Source organism: Kogia breviceps, chromosome 18 (assembly GCF_026419965.1).
Source record: "Kogia breviceps isolate mKogBre1 chromosome 18, mKogBre1 haplotype 1, whole genome shotgun sequence".
NCBI classification, from domain to species: domain Eukaryota; kingdom Metazoa; phylum Chordata; class Mammalia; order Artiodactyla; family Physeteridae; genus Kogia; species Kogia breviceps.
This window is the reverse complement of record NC_081327.1, coordinates 12,511,090-12,530,926: the sequence shown is the minus strand read 5'-3', so window position 1 is coordinate 12,530,926 and position 19,837 is coordinate 12,511,090. Positions and strand designations below refer to the sequence as shown.

General features: G+C 53.7%; 2 protein-coding genes across 15 annotated transcripts in view; both read left to right on the top strand.

Annotated features, from left to right (window-relative positions):
* Positions 1 to 10: 10 nt before the first annotated feature.
* On the top strand, positions 11 to 11,646 carry EIF3K (eukaryotic translation initiation factor 3 subunit K). Of its 3 annotated transcripts, none has more exons than XM_059045085.2 (8): positions 11 to 258; positions 1,167 to 1,265; positions 3,604 to 3,724; positions 5,006 to 5,080; positions 8,029 to 8,095; positions 8,196 to 8,273; positions 9,761 to 9,886; positions 11,578 to 11,646. In XM_059045085.2, the coding sequence occupies exons 1-8, from the start codon at positions 200 to 202 to the stop codon at positions 11,607 to 11,609; spliced, it is 657 nt and encodes a 218-aa protein (XP_058901068.1). In that variant the 5' UTR covers positions 11 to 199; the 3' UTR covers positions 11,610 to 11,646. The 3 variants fall into 3 exon arrangements, 2 of the variants coding, with proteins under 2 accessions (XP_058901068.1, XP_066874313.1); XR_010837619.1 differs by having other exon boundaries at positions 73 to 258; positions 9,761 to 10,395; positions 10,602 to 11,646; XM_067018212.1 differs by having other exon boundaries at positions 73 to 258; positions 11,429 to 11,646.
* A 5,361-nt stretch (positions 11,647 to 17,007) lies between these two features.
* ACTN4 (actinin alpha 4) overlaps positions 17,008 to 19,837 on the top strand; it is a 71,792-nt gene continuing 68,962 nt past the window's right edge. For 6 of the 12 annotated variants that reach the window (XM_059044996.2, XM_067018225.1, XM_059044995.2 and 3 more), the window contains exon 1: positions 17,025 to 17,313. In XM_059044996.2, the coding sequence (XP_058900979.1) occupies positions 17,152 to 17,313 (162 nt within the window). In that variant the 5' untranslated portion in view covers positions 17,025 to 17,151. Of the gene's footprint in view, positions 17,314 to 17,701; positions 17,813 to 18,032; positions 18,326 to 19,837 lie in introns of those variants that run through there. The other 6 variants (XR_010837623.1, XM_067018228.1, XM_067018227.1 and 3 more) reach the window with 3 other exon arrangements.

The following is a 19,837-nucleotide window of genomic DNA, read 5'->3' as shown; positions in this document are numbered from 1 at the left end:
CGCTGCTGGGAAGTCACGTGGCAGCCGGAAAGCGTGGCAGTAGCCTCCAGAGCTTCCCCCCACCTTCACCGCCACTCGGGCTGGAGAGAAAACGAAGACGTAGTTTCCGTTTCCACCAGCTCTTCCTCTTCCAGTTCTCGAGGACGCGGTGCCGGCAGGGACTTCGGCTGCAACCCTGGTGTGGGAGGCGACAGCAGTCATGGCGATGTTCGAGCAGATGAGAGCGAACGTGGGCAAGTTGCTGAAGGGGATCGACAGGTCTGAGCCTGGTCGAAGGGAGTGCTTCTGGCCAAGAGGGGTGTAGGCGAGGGTTTTCTGGAGACAGCAAGGGGTGGGATTTTTCAGTCATCCTGGAGGACATGTTTAAGGAAAGCACTGTAAAGGCCTAAAGGCAGGAGGTAGCCTTGCCTACCGCCCAGTCTCCCCCTCTTTAATTGCTTTAAGCCCGCCCTCTCTGTTCCTCAGCTTTCGCTCTATCAGCCCCTCAGTTTCCTCCCTCTGTTCGTCAGTCTCACTGTGTCTCTCAGTGCCTCTTTATCGCGTCCCCTATTTTGCCTCATGTCATTCATTGAACACATGTTTACTAAAATCTACTCGGTCAGTTCTGGGCAATGCTGCGGACCAGAGGTGACCAAAAACAGCCAAAGGCCGTGCTTTCATGCAGTTCCTAGTTCAGAGTCCAAGCAGACTAGACAATAGACAGTGATAGCCAGGAGTGGTCGGAGCGGTGATGGGGGAAGCACAGGTAGATTGGTCTGGGCTGGGATGAGGGAAGCTAGGCAGGAGAGGATGGGGCTAGACCACAGTGGGGTTTGGGGACAGAAGGAAGTGGTGGGTGGCAAAGATGTCCGACGGGCCAGGTATACAGGCTGCAAGGGCTGGTTGGCTGAGAGGTTGAGGAGGCATCCTAGAAGAGACCCCAGGGTTCTGACGGGGTTTAGAGCTTAGGCTTAGATCTGGGATGTGGATAAGCTTCAGTAGAGGTTATAGAGCTGATTCACTATTTGAGTAGAGCAAATGGCCAGTGACAGATGTAGAGGGAGGGAAGAAAGGAAGAGGGAGGAGCAGGCTACAGTGCCCTCCACCCCCCACCGGGTTCCATAGAGTGACGGGCCTCAGCTCTTGTCTCCTCTTTGCTTACCCATCTTGTTTCTCCTCTACTCTAGGTACAATCCTGAGAATCTGGCCACCCTGGAGCGCTATGTGGAGACACAAGCCAAGGAGAATGCCTATGATCTGGAAGCCAACCTGGCTGTCCTGAAACTGTGAGTGTCTGTCTCCATTCCCACCCCCATGCCAGTAGCCAGCACTCCCAGCACTGGGTGGGGTGGGAGTTGGGGGTAGCCTGCAGGATGTGGCTTCTCTCTCTTTTTCGAAATTGAAGTATAGTTGATTTACAACGTTGTATTAGTTTCAGGTGTACAACATAGTGTTTGGATATTTTTATAGATTATGCTCCATTTAAAGTTACTATAAAATATTGGTTGTATTCTCTGTGTTGTACATTACATCCTTGTATCTTATTTATTTTATACATTGTAGTTTGTACCTCTTAATCCCCTATCTTCCTCTGTCTTGCCACTCCCCGACCCCACTCCCCTCTGTTAACCACTAGCTTGTTCTCTGTACCTATGAGTCTGTTTTGTTGTATTCATTCGTTTGTTTTATTTTTTAGATTCCACTTAGAAGTGAAAACATATGGTATTTGCCTTTCCTTGTCTGACTTACATCACTAAGCATGATATCCTCTAGGTCCATCCATGTTGTTGCAAATGGCAAATTTCCATTTTTTTAAAAGGTGGATGAGTAATATTCCGTTGTGTGTATGTGTTTATATGTACCACATTTTCTTTATCCATTCGTCTGCTGATGGACACTTAGGTTGCTTCCAGATCTTGGCTATTGTAAATGGTGCTGCTCTGAACATTGGGGTGCACGTATCTTTCGAATTAGTGTTTTTATTTTCTTCAGATATATACCCAGGAGTGGAATTGCTGGATCGTATGGTAGTTCTATTTTTAATTTTGGGGGGAAGCTCCATACTGTTTTCCATAGTGACTGCACCAATTTACATCACGCTAACAACCTACGAGAGTTCTCTCTTCTCCACATCCTCGCCAATGCTTTGTTACTTGTTTTTTTTGATGATAGCCATTTTGACAGATGTGAAGTGATATCTCATTGTGGTTTTGATTTGCATTTTCCTGATGATTAGCAGTGTTGAGCATCTCTTCGTGTGCCTGTTGGCCATCTGTATGTCTTCTTTGGAAAAACGTCTATTCAGGTCTTCTGCCCATTTTTTAATAGGGTTGTTTGTTGGTATTGAGTTGTATGAGCTCTTTATATATTGATATTCTGGATAGGATGTGGTTTCTCTTAATGTGCAAGACTAGGAAGCCTGAGAAGTTGGGGCTGGAGGAGGGATGGCTTTTAAAAACACCCACACATACAGGCTAGTACATAAAACGAATGTATAGTTTAACAAGCAGTTATAAATGAACACCTATGTAATCACCATCCAAATTGAAAAACAGTGTTGCCAGCGCCCCTGGTCCTTTGCCCCGTACGCTTTGTGCCAACCACCCTGACCCTGGTAGCCACTCTCGTGGTATGCTCTCATGGCCTGGCTTTATGTGAATTTACTGCGTGTGCACGTACACACGCACGCATACACACGCATCCTGATTAGCTTAGTTCAGGTTTGCCTGCTTTGACCTTGACGTAAGTGTAATTGTACAGCTGGAGCTCTTCTGCGTCTGGCATCTTCTGCTTGGCCCTGGGTTTGTGAGCTCCATCCTTTTTCTGTGTGGCTTCAGTTTGTTTGTTGTCATTGCTGTATAGTGTTCCATGTGTGTCTGTGTTTTAATGTCCTGTTCTCCTGTTAGTGGGCGTTTGGGTTTTTCCTCCTCACTGCTTTATTGACATACCACCAGCTGTGTAATTTTTATAGCTTGCATGGCCTCGGTTTTGCCGTCAATAAAATGGAGATAACAACACTTGTATCTGTGAGGTTGTGTGGGTTGTTATTGGTGATAACAGCTTCTTAGTGAGCGCTCCCCACGTGACAGCTGCTGTGCTGTAAGCTTTGTGTGTATTAACTCACTTAGATGTGAGTTAATTGTGAGCTCAGTTGCCCTTGAGAGCTGGATATGGTTGTTATTGTCCCCTCTTGCAAGGGAGGAAACTGATGCACAGAGCATTTAAAATAAGTAGTCCGCTAGTCCCCACCAAACAAACAAATAAATACATAAAATAAGTAGTCCACAGTCGCTCAGCAGTGCAGTTTAAACCCAGGCAGTTGGCTCCAGAGCCTTGACAAGTACTGCCGACAGCCTCTTATGTACTCATTTGTTTGTGAATCACTCAACACTGTCTGCCTTACTGCATGGTTGTGAGGATTAACTGTCCCCATCTACGGAGCAGGAAAGTAGGGTCAGGGAGGTTAAGGTCACACAGCCAGAGAGTGGGGTGGTTGGGATCGGAGCCCAGGCACGTCCAGCTCCCAGACTCTGGGCCGAAGCAGTGGGCAGCCTGTCTGGCACCTGGTGAGGCCCAGGGGCCTGGAGACAACACTGATGCCTTGTCCCTTGTTCCCCTTCTCAGGTACCAGTTCAACCCAGCCTTCTTCCAGACCACAGTCACCGCCCAGATCCTGCTAAAGGCCCTCACCAACCTGCCGCACACCGACTTCACGCTGTGCAAGTGCATGATCGACCAGGCCCATGTATCCTCCCCATTTCCCGGGCTGGGTGCGTGGGAGGGGCCGGGGCAGGGTAGCCGAATTCATGGGCAAGTGGTCTGCGTTCAGCCACAGACACTGAGCTCTGAGCTTGGCCCGGTGCTGGCTGGGACTGGAGCACCGTGGAGGCTGAGGAAGGCCTGGCCCCCTGCCCTCACGGAGCTCACAGTCCAGCGGGGGAGACCTGTCCTGTCGGTGACAGCCTGAAATAGTCAGGGCTTGGGGTTAGAGGGCAAGAGGCACCTGAACCTGCCTGGATGCCAGGAAAGCTTACTGGAGGAGGGAACATATGAAAGATGGGGAATTAGGTGAAGCGGTAGGGAAGGGTCACCCAGGCGGAGGGAATCGTATGTAGGGAAAGGAGGAGGAAAAGAGCTCAGTGCTGTTTTTCAGAGGCAGTAGAGGAAGTTTGGCATAGCTGCGCCACAGAATTGGTCGAACTCAAAAAGGGCACCGGGGAGCCGTAGAAGGCTTTCAGGCTGCAGAGTGATCTGGGTAGATTTATGCTTTAGAAAGATTCCCATGAGGCTTCCTAGCTGAGTAAAGACCACCAGGTAAAAGGCAGGAGCCATGAAGAGGTAGATTGTCAGCTGAACTTCATTGTGTGTAACCTCGGGGCCTGGCACAGTGCTGGTCTTCAGTGAAGAAATAGTGAGTGAAAAATCAATGAACTGGCCTGCTCACTGGCGGCGGGGCTGAGACGTGTCTTCCTCATTGAACCTGCTCTGCTAGGTGTGTCCATGGGAGCACCTGCCGTCTGAGAAACTGTCCACCTTCCCCAGAGGTCTGTTCCGGTGGCTTAAAAAAGGCACGTTGTCCACTGTTCAAAGTACAACAAAGTGTACAGTGAAAAGGCTTCCTCCCTCCCTATCCCACAGCCACCTACCCCCCTCCCCGAAGACAGCAGTTGTTTGCAGTTCTTGGCTGCCTTTCCACAGATACCCTACAGGTACCCAAGTACAGGTGTTTGTAGACACGTATTCCTCCCCACCCAGATGGCGGGCTGTTACACACATCGTTCCGCATCTTGCTCTTTTCTTATCACGGTGTGTCTCGTCGCTTTCTCCGTGTCACTTGTATAAGTGACACGATCTCAGTGTGTGCAGCGGCCACACTTGAATTGTCCCCATCGCTGGGTCATTAGGGTGTTTCTCACTTTTGCCGTTGCGAGCGTGCTGCGGTGCACAGAAGGTGGGCGGGCTGGTCTCGGGTCAGCAGCAGCCTCCTCGGGCTTCAAGGCCTTTTGCCCTTAACGCTTCCTCCCAGCAAGAAGAACGGCCCATCCGGCAGATTTTGTACCTTGGAGACTTGCTGGAGACATGCCACTTCCAGGCCTTCTGGGTAACTTCCCTTGGGTCCGTGGGCAGGGTGGTGGCTGGGCCGCGCGGAAAAGGCTGCTGAAAGTCACGGCCGTGCACGTGTGTTGGCCGCCTCCGTGGCAGTGGGCCCTGTGCTCAGAGCGTTGCATGTGTGGTCACATGGAATGGTCATCCTCACCCGGAGCCAGGACTGCCAGGTCCTCTCCTCTGCCTGCAAAGCTCAGGAGCGTGCTCGCGCTCTCTCTCCCCGCCGCCCACCTCCCCCTCTCCCTCCCCCTCTCCCCGCCCCCCACGTTCTTCCAGTAAAAGTACTCCGTCCTCTAAATACTCTTCCCCACTTTTCTTGTTCTAACTGAGCCTGGCCTCCCTCTCCTGCAGCTTCCCAAGTGGGAGGCCAGGTGGCTTCCTAGCTTCTCACTGCCCCTCCCAGACCCATCTCCCCTCCCCCAGCCCCCAGACCGGAAGAGCCTGTGGTAGCACTTCCTGCCCCACTCTGTTGCTATCAGCACCCCGCTGCCCGCCCCCCGTGACTGCTCCTCATTTTTGTGAAGCACGTAGCTCGCTGCCACTCTTTACCACTCCTGTCTTTATTCTTAGATACTTGAAAGGGCAGATCCGTGATCCTTCCACCACCCTGACTTCTCAGTTTCTCGATTTCTTGTCCTCCCCGTGTCCCGAGCCCCTCACTCCCAGTCACATCCTAGACCAATTCTCAGCACATTGGACCCCTGAGGAATTAAAAGAACAAATACTAACACGTGAATCCTGCCTTCACAGGATCTGACGTCATTGGTCCGGGTGTGGTCTAGGCTCAGGGATTTTGAACACTTATCCTTGGTGATTCCGATCGCCGGCTAAGGCTGGGAGCCACCGGCCTGTTCACCAGTGACTGCCTCCTCCTCTGCCCATGAGTGTCAAACGTTTCCACCCTCCGACCACTTCCTCCTCGCTTCCCAGCTCGCCCCCATGAGGTCAAGTCTCCGACCCGACCTTCTCGGGCCTGACCAGCAGCCCCAGCCCTCTGTTCTGCTTCCTCCTTCGGCACAAGTCGCGCGCTCCTCCCCCCGACACCTGTGTGTCTGAGGGGACGCTCCAGGCTGGAGAAGACCCAGCGAGCGACCCACACCCGCTTCTCAGCTCCTCCTGGCCTGGGGCCTTGCTTCCCTCCCCCTCGCCCGGACAGCTCTTCCCAGCGGCCCACCACCACCACTCTCTCCCCACCTCAGCTTACGACTGGGCTTTGCATTTCGTGGGAAAATAGAAGCAGCCAAAGCAGAACTTCCTGCCCCTGGCCAGACGTCTGCCGGCAGCTGACCGAGCACTTTTCTGTTTTCGTGGGCGACCTGTCCCTCCTCCCGTCGCAGGCACCCGCGCTCCGGTGCACCGACCCCCTTCCCTCCGGCCTACTCAGCAGTATCACCCCTGCCATTCTCCCCAGTCTCTGATAGCAGCAGACTTGGTCCTGCCTCACTGTTTCTGTCACCACGGAACACGCCCACCCCGCAGTGAGCTCTAGCCCAAGAAGGAGAATGCTCCCTGGACCCCACACTCCCCACCGGCTCTGCCTCCCACCCGCCTCCTCTGCTCCCCTTCCAGCCATGCTGCCGGCTGGGGCACTGGCTGGCCCACTTTGCCCAGGGCTTTCCTGGTTTTCAAGCTGAAAGCCTCACATCCCAGGAAACCCTCAGTCTCGGGTGGATCGGGACTGTCGGTCGGCCCGCCCCTGGGCCAGGTTACCTGTGCTCAGCCTCCCCTTCTCCCCCTGCTCGCTTGAACTCACGCCATTCACTGCATTCAGGCTTTTATGACCAAGCCTCTGCCCCCCCCAACCCACGTGCAGGCCGTGGATCCACTCTTGCTGAGACCCACAGTGACGTCCCCATTGCTAGGTCCGGTGGGAAGTTCGCAGGCCCCGGCTCAGCTGCCAGGCCAGCATCTCTTGGCCTCCGGGACAGCCGCTCTCCTGGCTTTCCTCCCGCTGCACCGGCTGCTCCTTCCCGTTGTCCTTGCAGGTTCCTCATTTCTCTCACTGATGTTGGGGGGCTCCCTGGCTGGGAAGGTGGCATTTGAGCAGAGGCCTGAAGGAGGTGGGAGTGGTAGCCGTGGGGGAGGAGAGTTCCAGCCCCCAAGGCAGCCAGCGCAGAGACCTTGAGGTGGGCGGGTGTCTGGAATTTCTAAGGGGCAGCGAGGAGCCCCTGTGGCTGGAGTGAGGGGGTGAGTGGGAGGAGGTGGCAGGCAGATCCTGGGGGGCCTTGTGGGCTGTGGTAGGACCGTTGCCCTTTTTTCGGAGATGGGAGCCAAGAGGAGGTGGGGGAGTGTAGGTCGCTAATCTGTATCTGTCTCCTCTCTTGGCACTGTGGTTTCTGCCTGCCAGGTTCAAACCCCAGCTCTGTGACTTTGGACAAATCACTTAGCTGCTCTGAGCTTTGATCTCCTCATCTCTAAAATGGGCAAGGGGGCTTCCCTGGTGGCGCAGTGGTTGAGAGTCCACCTGCCGGTGCAGGAGACACGGGTTCGTGCCCCCGTCCGGGAGGATCCCACATGCCGCGGAGCGACTGGGCCCGTAGGCCGTGGCCGCTGAGCCTGTGCGTCTGGAGCCTGTGCTCCGCAATGGGAGGGGCCACAGCAGTGAGAGGCCCGCATACCGCAAAAAAAAAAAAAAAAAAAGATACATAAAATGGGCAAGGGACTTCCCTGGCGGTCCAGTGGTTAAGACTCTGTACTTCCACTACAGGGGGTGCGGGTTCGAACCCTGGTCAGGGAACTAAGATCCCACATGCCGCGCGGTGCAGCTGGAGAAAAAAATAAAATGGGCAAGAAACCAGCAACTGTTCCATCATACGCTTGCACACAGAAGAAGGGCTCGCATGTGGGGTGAATGCTGGGGTGTTCACTTCTGTTATTGTCAGTGTTGATATTCTCGACATTATTGCTGTTAGTGTTATTTCAACATTGTAAATCCCCTCACAGCAAGCCCTGGATGAAAACATGGACCTCTTGGAAGGTATAACTGGCTTTGAAGACTCTGTCCGAAAATGTAAGTCCCTCTCTGAGCTTGGGCTCCCTGCTGCGGGGGAGGGAGTGTCAGCGGGGTCCTGGGGGTGGCCCTCCATCATCTTTGTCCCTAATTTCCGCAGTCATCTGCCATGTTGTGGGCATTACTTATCAGCACATTGATCGCTGGCTGCTGGCCGAGATGCTCGGGGATCTGACAGGTAAGGCCCCTCTGGGTCCCTAGTGCCCGTTTAGGAGGTTGGGAGCGAGGAGGGTGGTGGGCCTCGGCCAGCTTCTCAGATGGGCCCACCCCTGCCTCACCAGGTCATTATTGAAGGCCCCAGGGAGGGAATAAGGAATTAGTATAAAGTGTTCCCTTCCTTGGCGGGGATCCTATGGCGTTCATTCACTTATTCTGCATAAATTAATTCGATGCGTCCTCTGTGTTCAAGGCCCTGGGGCCACGGCAGTGAACAGCACAGAATGACTCAGATTCGTTCTCGTGGAGTTGGCAAAGCAGATGACAAATGAAGATGTACATGTCCAGTGGGAATTCATGCGTGACAGTCCCTAGAGAGGGCTGGGGCGGGCGAGGGGCGGGGGGGGACAGGAGGCACATGGAGGTGAGAAGGTGCAGGGCAGCCTGACGGCAGAGCAGATGTGAGGATCCTGTGTGCTCGCAGAGCAGCCAGGAAGCCCTAGGCTGGAGCTGGGTGAGCGAGGGGGCGGAGCTGAGGGCAGAGAGGTGGTGGTGGGAGGGGCTTCAGATACTTGGGGGCCTCCTGCCTGAGGACTTTGTCCTTTACCCTTAGTGAGATGGAGACACTGGAGGGTCTGAGCAGAGATGGACATGATCGGATTTAAGTTTTTAAAGATCCCTCCAAAAAGAACAAAAAAATGTGTGTGTATTTGCTCATTTTGCAAAAAGAAACGCAAGAAGGAAAAATAAAAGAACTAAGGAAAATGTTTACTCCCTGGGGGCCGAAAGTGAGAACAGGGAGGAGAGTGGTGAGTTGGAGGAGAGATTTCTCTGAGTACCGCCTTGGATAGTTTTGCATTTTGAGCCAGGTGGGTTTATTGTGGGATGTTTGTTTTCAGTGGAAGCTAACTTTTAGTGGGCACTTTGCGTCAGGCACTGTACTAAGTGCTTTACCTCGGATAGATGTTTTACATATTTAAAAGTGAAATTAAATCAAAAGGGGATGAAACAACCCTCAGAATTGAATGTAAAAAGAAACAGATGAATAATAGTCATGCAGAAAAGAGTTATTTCAAGGAACAGAACACTTCTCTGGCTGGGCAACCTTACAGGCATATTTTCTAAAGGCAAAAAAGAGTTGCAAAGAAATGCTTAAACCTGGTGCCATAAGCTTATTGTTAGCGGTAATGATGACATCCTAATTTTGAAGCCATTTCGTGTAGATTGTGGGGGAGGGCAGATAAGTAAGTACACTGCTGTCATTAGGAGCCGAGCTTCGAACTGGGAGAGGTAAATAGAAAATGAAAGGAGGGTAAGGCAAAAGCCCTGTAATGGGAAGGATGAGAAAGCTAAAAGGCTCCCTCTGGCTGCTGTTCGGAGAATGAACTATAGAAGCACCGGGCCGGCAGCAGACCAGGTCGGCTGAAGGCAGGGAAGGAGGACACCTTGGCCCCCCGGTGCTGTGGGATCAGGGTGCGCAAAGCCCCTGTGCTGCTGTGTCCCCTGCAGACAGCCAGCTAAAGGTGTGGATGAGCAAATACGGCTGGAGCACTGATGAGTCGGGCCAGATCTTCATCTGTAGCCAGGAAGAGAGCATTAAGCCCAAGAACATCGTGGAGAAGATCGACTTTGACAGTGAGTGGTGGCCTGAGGCCTCAGGCTGTAGGCCTGATGAGGTGCCCTTTGACAGACCAGGGCTGGGGCCCCAAAGAACCCAGGTAAATAAGTTCTGGTTCAAGGTCAGGAAATTGGCATCTGCCAGGCTCCCCTGACCTCTTCGGTCCCAGGCCGCCCGCCCAGGGAGGGATGGCAGAGGATGCTGGGTGTCCTCCCCTGGAATTCTGGGTATTGTATCCTGCCCTGAAGCGCTCAGTAAGACTTCCCGGGGCCTCGCAGGGTGTCCCCGCACCTTTGCTGATCCCAGGGCTCTCAGGGCCTCAGCCCCGGCATCTGCTGAAACGCAGCAGAACACCAACCAGGAAGTGCAGGCTCTGCGGTCCAGCTAGCTGGGTGGGATCTTGGTTCTTTATTTCATAGCTGTGTAACTTCGGGCAAGAGATTTTTACCTCTCTGTGCCTTGGTTTTCTCACGTATAAAGTGGGGATGATGGCACCAATAATTAAAACAAACACTGGGCTTCCCTGGTGGCGCAGTGGTTGAGAGTCCGCCTGCCGATGCAGGGGACACGGGTTCGGGCCCCGGTCCGGGAAGATCCCACGTGCCGCGGAGCGGCTGGGCCCGTGAGCCATGGCCGCTGAGCCTGTGCATCCGGAGCCTGTGCTCCGCAACAGGAGAGGCCACAACAGTGAGAGGCCCGCATACTGAAAAAAAAAAAAAAAACACTGCGTAGTTCTTTACACCCTTTAAGTCATTGGTCCTCAGGTAGGGTACCTTACCCCGTAAGGTAGGTGCCATTATTGTAAGTAACTGAACACCACCACGATAGGCACCTCATGGCGGTGTGGGTGTGAAGTGAGGCAATCCGCGCGCACCGCTTAGCAAGGAACCAGTCCCCCAGCTCAGTGAATGTTACCCTTGTCACCGTCACGCATACATTACCTAACACAGACTCCACTGGCTGCTCAACTAGAGCAGACTTGCTGTTCCATCGGCACGCGCTCTCTCACCTTTGCGCTGCGCGGATGTCTTGGAGTGAGAGAGAACCGGGGGACGGGGTAGGGCTGCTTCCTCAGGCCCTGGGTCTCCTCCCTGCCCTCTTGAGTGTGGTTCTGGTGTTTTAAAGATACGGACTGGTACGTTGTAGCCTCTGAGTACAAACCAAGTTGCTGCTTAGTTGAGAAACAAGATTGAGCGAGCAGTCATCTCCACATTTGGGGGCTGTGGACCCTCACTCTAAATGAGATGTGCCCACTGGGTGGGGTTCTCTGAGAGAACTCGCTGGAGCAAAGGGTTGTGCAGTGAGGAGATGCAAGGTCAGTGCTCAGAGTGCCTTGCAAACAGTACGTAATAAATGTTACTATGACGGTGGCGATGATAGCAGCCACACTTAGTAACAGGCATTGTTCTAAGGCCGTCATTTAATCCCACAGGCTAGATGGTTCTTATAGGTGGGAAACTGATGTTCAGTGACTTAAGCTTGAGGTCACACACCCCCCCACACCCCAGCGCCCGGTACAGGGCGGAGCCGCGACTTGAACCTAGGCCTCCTTATTCCAGACTCCAGACTTGTAACTCTGCTGCCTTTGTGATGGTGACTGAGGGGGTTTGTGATCGTCTGCCCCGAAACAATCGTGGGTGCTGTGGTTGGTGGCTGGAGGTTCGTCTCCCATTCTGCTCACATTGACGCCGGTCTTCCCTTTCAACAGGTGTGTCCAGCATCATGGCCTCCTCCCAGTAACTTTGTAGGCGTTTAATAAAGACTTGTTGACTTCTTAGCCCTGTTATCTTCTTGTTGGCTTCCTGACTGCCCCTCTCCCACCGGGGGAGCAGGCCTCGCATGGCCCTGTGCCGGGGCCACCTCTGTTCTGGCTGCCCACACCCACGCCCACCAGCAGCCAAGCTTCTTTTGATCTCCTCCCCTGCCCCGACCCAGGCATTGACCTCCATCACCACCTTCCTGACCTGTCAGGCCACAGATGGAGGGCACGGAGCTGTGAGTCAGCAAGGAGGGTGTGAACGGGCTGGGCTGTGGGTGAGTCAGCAAGGAGGAGGGTGTGAATGGGATGTAGGGAGCCCAGCCCTGCACCTGGGGCCAGCTTGGGCCCTTCTGTCCTCCTGAAAACCTAGGTGAACAGGTGTGGCCACTGGGTTCCTGGTGAGGGAGAGGCACCAGCTTTGCCCTTGGCCCTCACAGATGCAGCCACTAGTGGCCCCGAGGCAGTGGCTGGAGGGGTGAGTTGTGGGGCTGGGGTGGGGATGGGGGGATTCTGGCTGCTTGCTCAAGCGGCTTTGTGTCGTTGCCTTCTGTTCCTCAGTTTCCTCATCTGTGAAAGGGGGAGAATAATAATGCACCCTTGTCAGAATCATCAGGATTCTGTGAGCTCTGCCCAGTAAATTCCCCAGATCAGGACGTAGCCTGTTTTTGGCGCTTAGAAAACTGGAGTCGTTAATTTCAGAGTCAGAAGAGTTTGTCCTCAACGTTGCAAACTAGTCCCCAGCACTCTTCTGTTTGGTGAGACTTTATAAGAAAACTGGGATTTGAGGCCAGGCCGTTCCCCCACTACCCCATGCCAAGTCCCAGCCTACAGTGGCCAGGAGGCCTCGCACACGTCACACGATCCTCAGTTGGGTTGGTTATTTGCATTTTGCAAAGTATTTCAGACATTCTGGCAGAGTGACCTTAGGTTGGTTATTCGCATTTTATAAGGTATTCCAGACTTACAGCCCGGGCCGAGGGTGTCTTCACCTGTGACCCTGTTGCCTGCAGGAGGAGGGAGTGGGGACAACAGTGACTGGGGAAAATGGAGGAAATCAAAGGCCACACTAGATGCCCATCCCTTTACATAGACTGACGGCGCCCCTGAGGGAGCGCCTCATTCGCAAATGACCGTATGTGTGGACTCTGCCCACGGAAAGGGCAGGTGAGCCTGTGCTGCAAGCCTTCCCAGCCCTCCTCCACACCCATCGTTCTCTGAGGGCCCTGACTTGGGGGCCTTTTCCCTGAGATCAGACCTGAGCAGGAACCAGGAACTAGGGCATGCCCAAACCCTGGGGACAAAGGGTGCTTTTGCAGCTCAGGAATTGAGAGCTAACTCTAAAGGGGGTAGAAGGAGGGGAGACTGGGATGCTGTTACCCACCCATTTGGTTGTGTGAGTCAGCAAAAGGCACCCGTCCTGGGTGGGCACACTCCCACCCACCCACGTAGCACTTGCCCTCGTGTAGGGTGCAATGGGCCATGGCCACCCTGCAGGGGAGGAGGAAATGGCTTTTATCTGTTTTGGAAGCCACAACTCGTCCTGCTTTGCCACCCTGCTTTTGCTCCAGGAGGATCATCCTTTGAGCCGCTAAGAGGCCCGGCTCTGCAGAACGACTGAGTTCAAACACCAGCCTAGTGACCTTTGGGTGTGTTCGTCAACCCCTCTGTGCCTCAGTTTTACAGCTGGGGCGATAACCCACTTCAGTCATAGCTGTGAGTGAATGCACTCAACCTGTCACCGGTCATGGTGGCTCGGGCTTAGGGCTGCTGTTTCAGCTGCTTCCACAGTCACCTCTAGACATCTCAGGACCTGTTCATGTTCCTACCCTGAGAGGATGCAGCCCTCTCTCCTTTGTTTCATCTAAGTAGCATGAATAATGGGATACAGCATTTATTTGTTTTAATTCAACATTTGTTTATTTATTTGTTTGATTTATTTTTTAGACCATGAGGCTTGTGGGATCTTAGTTCCCTGACCAGGGATTGAACCTGGACCACAGCCGTGAAAGTGCCGAGTCCTAACCACTAGACTGCCAGGGATTTCCCAGTAATGGGATACAGCATTTAATAAGTTCGGACTGAAGTCTCGAGAACTCCAAGAAATGGTGAACCTAATGCCAGGGCCCACTGGCCATACCCTTTCACTCAGGGATCTCTCCCTGGCCCCTCTTCTTGCCTGCTGCGCCTTGACCCTCCATAAACAGTAGCTATTATTACTGCACTGTCCATGGATGGCTGCTGGGAAGTGGCCTCAAAGCTGGCAATTAAAGGGAGCCTTTAATTTAAACCTCATTGGCTGGGGACATCCACTTCATGTCTGAGCCCTTGGTCTAGGAGGTTTCTCAGTGTCAACCGGGAGCACGAAGGGAGGGGCAGGTGGCCCATTGTTTGAATGGCCTTTCCCTGCCCAGCGAGCCCAGCACAAGAGTCCTGGGCTCGTTCCGCAGGTTAGGCAGGAAGAGGGTGCTTTGCCCCAACCCAGCCCCAGCCCAGCCCAGCTTTGGAAACAGCCAACACCCACGTCTTTGGCCAGGTCATGGCATTACCTGGGAAAGTGGGCTGCCACCGAGGCATCATCTCCTTCCTTTGCTTGCCCTCGGATCTCTTCTAGTGCCTTTGAGAGAGGAGAGGAGAGATCCTGGTAGCTCCTATAACCTGGAGAAGCTGTGTCTTCTAATCCCCATCCCCAGCAGATGACCGCAATACAGTCCTTTTGTATTGTCGGTCAGGCTCTGCTTCAGTCAAACCCTTACCTTCTCTTACCTTCCCTAACACCCACCCATTCCCCTCAGGGTTGCTCTAGGTCCAAAACCTCGAGCCATCTTGAGTCTTGATTCTTTGCTCTTTCCCACCCCTGCCTCCCACCCCCATCAAATTCATGACACTAAGTCTTAGAGGCTCCACTTTCCCACTGCCTCTCCTCCTCAGCACTCTCCTCCTTCACCCTCTTGTCTGTCTGTCCAGCTTCGTCAGGACCATCGCAGCAGCCTCCCCGCTGGGCTCCCTGAACTCACTCCACCTTCTACAGTTTGTTCCCCTTGTGTGGCCAGAGAGACCCTATGGACAGTTCAATCAGACCCCACCCCTGCTTGCAGTCCTCTTCTAACTTACCATGGCATTTAGAATAAAATTCATTATATGTCCCCACTGTACTTAGAATAAAATCAAAACTTTTCAGGCAAAAAATAGTAAAAAAACAAACAAAAAAACCCACAAAAAAACCTCCTCACGGGCTTCCCTGGTGGCGCAGTGCTTGAGAATCTGCCTGCCAATGCAGGGGACACGGGTTCGAGCTCTGGTCTGGGAAGATGCCACATGCCACGGAGCAACTGGGCCCGTGAGCCACAGCTGCTGAGCCTGCGCGTCTGGAGCCTGTGCTCCGCAACAAGAGAGCCCGTGACAGTGAGAGGCCCGCGCAGCGCGATGAAGAGTGGCCCCCACTCGCCGCAACTAGAGAGAGCCCTCGTGCAGAAATGAAGACCCAACACAGCCAAATAAATTAATTAATTAAAAAAAAAAAAAAAAAAAAACCTCCTCAGATTCTTCAGTATGGTTTTAAGTCTGTTCATTCATCTGGGATTTATTAAGCTTTATTAAGCTGCTGTCTTGTGCCGGGACACTGCTTCAGGGGCTAGAGATACAGCAGTGACCAAAACAAAAGAGCCTCACCATTCATGGGCTGACATTGTTGGGAAGGAGACAAATAAACATGATAAATAAACCAGTCATGTAGTATATTAAGTGGTGATCAGTATTCTGGCAAGAATAAAGCTGGGAAGGTGTGGGATGCTATTTATGAAAAGGTGGTCAGGGGAGGTCTCACAAGGTGATATTTCCGCTGATCTGCAGGAGAGGAGGCTATGAGCCCTGGGGATCCAGTATCTGGGGAAAGTGTTCCAAACAGTGGTAACAAGGTATCACTGTATACAAAGGCCCTGAGGCTGGAGCATGCCTGGTGTGTTGGAGCAACAGCTAGGAGGCCAGCAGTGTGGCGGGAGCTCAGAGAGGAGGGGGAGAGTGGGAGGTGAGCTGGGATAAGAACGGGGACCAGGATGACCAGGACGTGGAAGACCTTGTGGGTTTGGCTGAGACCCCAGGAGTCTCGGTTATTTCAAAAGCTGGGCTGGGCTGCACCAGGGCAAGGAAGACTCCAGCCGCCTTTCCTCCTTTCCTTGACTTTGACATGTGGCACCAAAGGAAGGTTCTGAGCAGGGAGGGAGGGACTTGATCTGACTCGAGTGTTCACAGGCTCCTTCTGACTTCTTGTGAGAACGACGAGAGTTGGGAGGGGAGTGGAGGAGCAGAGAGATGGTGAGGAAGCTACTGCAGTGGTCCAAGCAAAGCCAAGGCGAGGCTGGACAGGACCAGGGTGTGGCCGTGGGGGAAACGGGAAGTGGGTGGATTCCGTACATACTCTGAAGATGGAACTGACAGAATTTCCTGGAGAACCGGGTGTGGGGTATGAAGACAAAGAGGAGCCAAGGAGGACTGCACGCTTTGTTGGCTGCACAGCTGGAAGGATGGAGGCGCCATTGACTGGGATGGGGATGACTGTGAGGTGACCAGGTCAGAGAGGAAGATGAGGAGCTAGTTCAGCTTTGGATATTTACACTTGACATGCCTCAGTGTAACAATGTCATTTATCTGTTTATTGTTGCGCCCCTCCCAATATTAGCCACTTGAGAACTAATCACATTTATCATGCTCAGCACCATATCGCCAGCACCCAAAAACAAGGCCTGGCACACCAGTAGGTGCCCAATAAATGTTTGTTGAATGAATGAAGATAGACGGGTCCAAAAAATCCTCTACCTTCCCCGTCAGCCAGTGTCTATTCCAGTCTACCTAATTAACTCCCATGTTCATTTCGTGAATCCCTCAGATGTTTGTTCAAATGTTCCCCTTCTCCGCAAAGGCTACCCTGAGTACTTCGTTTACGTTCCAGCTCTGCTTGATTTTTCTCCATAACACTTACCCCTTGTACTATATGTGTACTTAAAATTTTGTTTATTGTCTCCCTTCACTAGAAGGTAGTTCCATGAGGCCAGGGAGTTGTGTCTATCTTGTTTACTGGCAACGCACACAGTAGGCGCTTAATAAATATTTGTTAAATTTCTGTTACTGAATGGGAATACACGCCACGCCTCAGCAGGTTCAAGCCTGATGTCGAGACCCGCCTTACGAATCATCCATGCTCCGGCCCCGCCCACACGCAGAGGCCGCGCGCGCTCATGCGGGAGAGGGGGCGCGGCTCGTCCATGAGCTGAAGGGCCGAGGGAGGTGCACTCTGCGCAGGCTCCGAGCTCCCCGAGGCGGGGTTTCAGTGCTTTTTGGCATAGGAGGCGCGCGCGCGAGAGAGGGCGGCGGCGGCGTCGCGGTGCGCAGGCGCGGCGAGCAGTGCGCAGGCGTCAGCGGAGGGCGGGCTGAAGCAGCTGAAGCGGCGGCGGCGGCGGCGGCGGCGGCGGCTCGGACAGAGGGGCGGGAGCAGAGGCGGGAGCGGACGGGCTCGGGAGAGGCAGCGGAATGGTGGACTACCACGCGGCGAACCAGTCGTACCAATACGGCCCCAGCAGCGGGAGCAATGGCGCCGGCGGCGGGGGTAGCATGGGCGACTACATGGCCCAGGAGGACGACTGGGACCGGGACCTGCTGCTGGACCCGGCCTGGGAGAAGCAGCAGCGCAAGGTGCGCGGCCCACGGGCCGAACGGGCTGGAGCGGGGGTTTCCGAGGGAGGCTGGGGGCCTGAAAGGGGCTGGGAGGTCCTGAGACGGAATTGGAGGGTCTGTGGTGAGAACTGGGCGTCCTGGGAACGAACCGGCGGGTCTTGGAAGGGGTTTAGGGTCCTGAAGAGGAGTTGCAGAACTTGAGCAAGGAATTGGGAGTCTGAAAAAATAATTGGCGGCTGAGTAGGGAATATGGAAATCTAAAACAAGGAATCAGGGAGCCCGATGAAGGAATTGGAGGGTCTGGGCGGGGAATTGGGGGAAACCGGCGAGGTGATTGGAGACTCTGAAATGGAATGGGGTCTGAGGCGGGACTGGTGGGTCAGGATGGACTGGGGGGTGTTCAGAGAGAAACAGGGGAGTCTGGAATTTGTGGGTCAGGATAGAATTAGGCATCGGGGGAGTCTGAAGAGCTCGAGTATGGAGGGGGTTATTTGGATTGCGGAATCCTCTGAAGAGGGTTGGAATTGTGGGAGCCCCGGGTTGGGGGACTTCTAAAGGGGATGGAGATTCTGGAAGTCTGAAGATGGAGTAGGGATACCAAGGAAGGGATTATGAAGTCTGAAGAGTAGTGGGAGGACTGGGGAGACTGGGGAGATGGAAGAAGAGGGGCTGAGGAAAGAAGTGGGTGTGAAAGGACCCGGAGCTTGGGGGGTGAGGACGGGGAGGGTTGCTAAGGAGTTCCGGGACTCCGGTTCTGAAGGGAGAAGTTAGGGAGCCTGTGAATAAGAGGTTTGGACGGAGGTGAGATTTATTTGGGGTGCGCTGTTCTACAGGGAAGAGGAGAAGATTGGGAGATAGGAAGAAGAAGAGGAATTGATGAGGCCCAGACCTCATTGATGAGGAGAGGCCGAAGCGGGGGATACAGACAGTATCTGGAGTGTTTTGAGGAGGGGTTCTGAAGAACTGATGGAACGTAGACAAAGCTCAGCAAAGGGTTGGCGGCGCCGGAGGCTAAGGTAGCCTGGACAAGGTGAGGATGGCGGGAGAGAATGAGTGGAATGGCGGATGGTGGGAGGGAGGTTAGAGTAGTAATGAAAGTCTCATTAGAAAGGGAGTGTGTGATGGATAGAGTGAGAAAGGAATTTGGGGGTGGGGGCTTCTGGACATGCAGTCCTGGGACTGGAGAGAGTGTGTGTACTGTGAAGGGAGAATAAATTGTTTGGGGAGGAAGAGGTGAGAGTGTCCAGAAGAATTGTGTCTTTTGGGGGGGGTGGTGAAGAGCTCTTTCTAAAGCGGGGTCTGTTTTCAGGTGGCACGTTGAGGTGTTGAAGCAATTTGCGGGGGGTGAGACCCACAGTGGGGAAAGGGAGATCAGAAGGAGTGGGAGGCCCAGAGAAGGTGGTGTGTGTGTGTGTGTCTGTGTCTGTGTTTCTGTGTGTGTGTGTGTGTGTGTGTGTGTGTTCCAGGGTGGTTGAGAGGGGAGAGCTCCAAGCTGATAGAAGAGAGGGTTTGACCGTGTGCAGCAAGAGCTAAAGAAAGGAGGGTGTTGAGTGGGTGTGTGTGTTGGGAGGGGGCTGTTTAAAAGTGTTGTGTGTGAAGAGGGTGGGAAGTACTTGCACTTAGAGGCATTTAATATGCTCCAGGAGATCTGAATTTTCTTCCTAGGTTTGTTGTCAGCTCTGTGGCCTTGGGCAAGACCCTTGATCTCAGGGCAGTTCTGTCATCTGTGAAATGAGGAGGGGTCGAAGGGGTCCCTTCTGTGATTCTACAAGGACTGGATGTGTGTGGTGTTGGGACTTCGGGAGGGTAGCTTTGGTGCTGCTTCCTCAGGATCACGGGGGCCAGCTCAGGCAAGGGGCTTGTGTTGTGGCGAGTGTTGCTGGAAGCCTCTTGAAGGTGTGAGTTGGTGCTTTGGGGGCTCCGTGCAGGCAGCCCAGTGTGGAGGGGAAAGGGTGAAGGGAGCAGCTGTTCCAGGCAGCCTGGGGTGGAGCCTGGCATGACCTTGGGTAAATTACCAACCTCTGCTTGAATTTCCTCATCAGTAGTTGGGGGGGGGGGCGGGGGGGCGGCTTGATGGTGGTGTCCTTATCTGTTGCCCCACCTACCTCCGGGTGGGCAGGTTGAGATAATCTGACATAAAATTCTTTTTGAGGGGAGAGACCTAGCCTGCTGTCTCAACAGTAATTTATTGCTGGAGGCAATGCCGGGCTGGAAAAGGTTAAGAGTTGCCAAGAGACTTGGAGAGTTGGGAGGGGAACAGGGGGCCACGGGGTTGTTTTTGAGCATGTCTGGGATCTGTCTTCTCCAGCTCCAGGTGCTTGGGGAGAATGAGCTTCGGAACATTTTTACTCAGGTGGTGGGAGTGGGGACCTTCCCTTTCCCTCCCTTCCTGACTTGTATGACTCCCAGAGTGACTCCCTTTTCTAGCTCACTTCCACTCCCTTCTGGGAGTTAGGGTGTGTGCTCCTTCGTGGCTATAGTCTCCCTTGCACACTGGATGAGGCTGAGGCACCATTCAGGCCTGGGCGGGACCCCCTAGGGG

Coding starts and splice junctions, on each gene's coding strand:
- EIF3K (XM_059045085.2), top strand. CDS start 200: ATGGCGATGTTCGAGCAGATGAGAGCGAACGTGGGCAAGTTGCTGAAG. Junction 3,725..5,005: donor GCATGATCGACCAGGCCCAT/GTATCCTCCCCA, acceptor GCTTCCTCCCAG/CAAGAAGAACGGCCCATCCG. Junction 8,274..9,760: donor GATGCTCGGGGATCTGACAG/GTAAGGCCCCTC, acceptor TGTCCCCTGCAG/ACAGCCAGCTAAAGGTGTGG.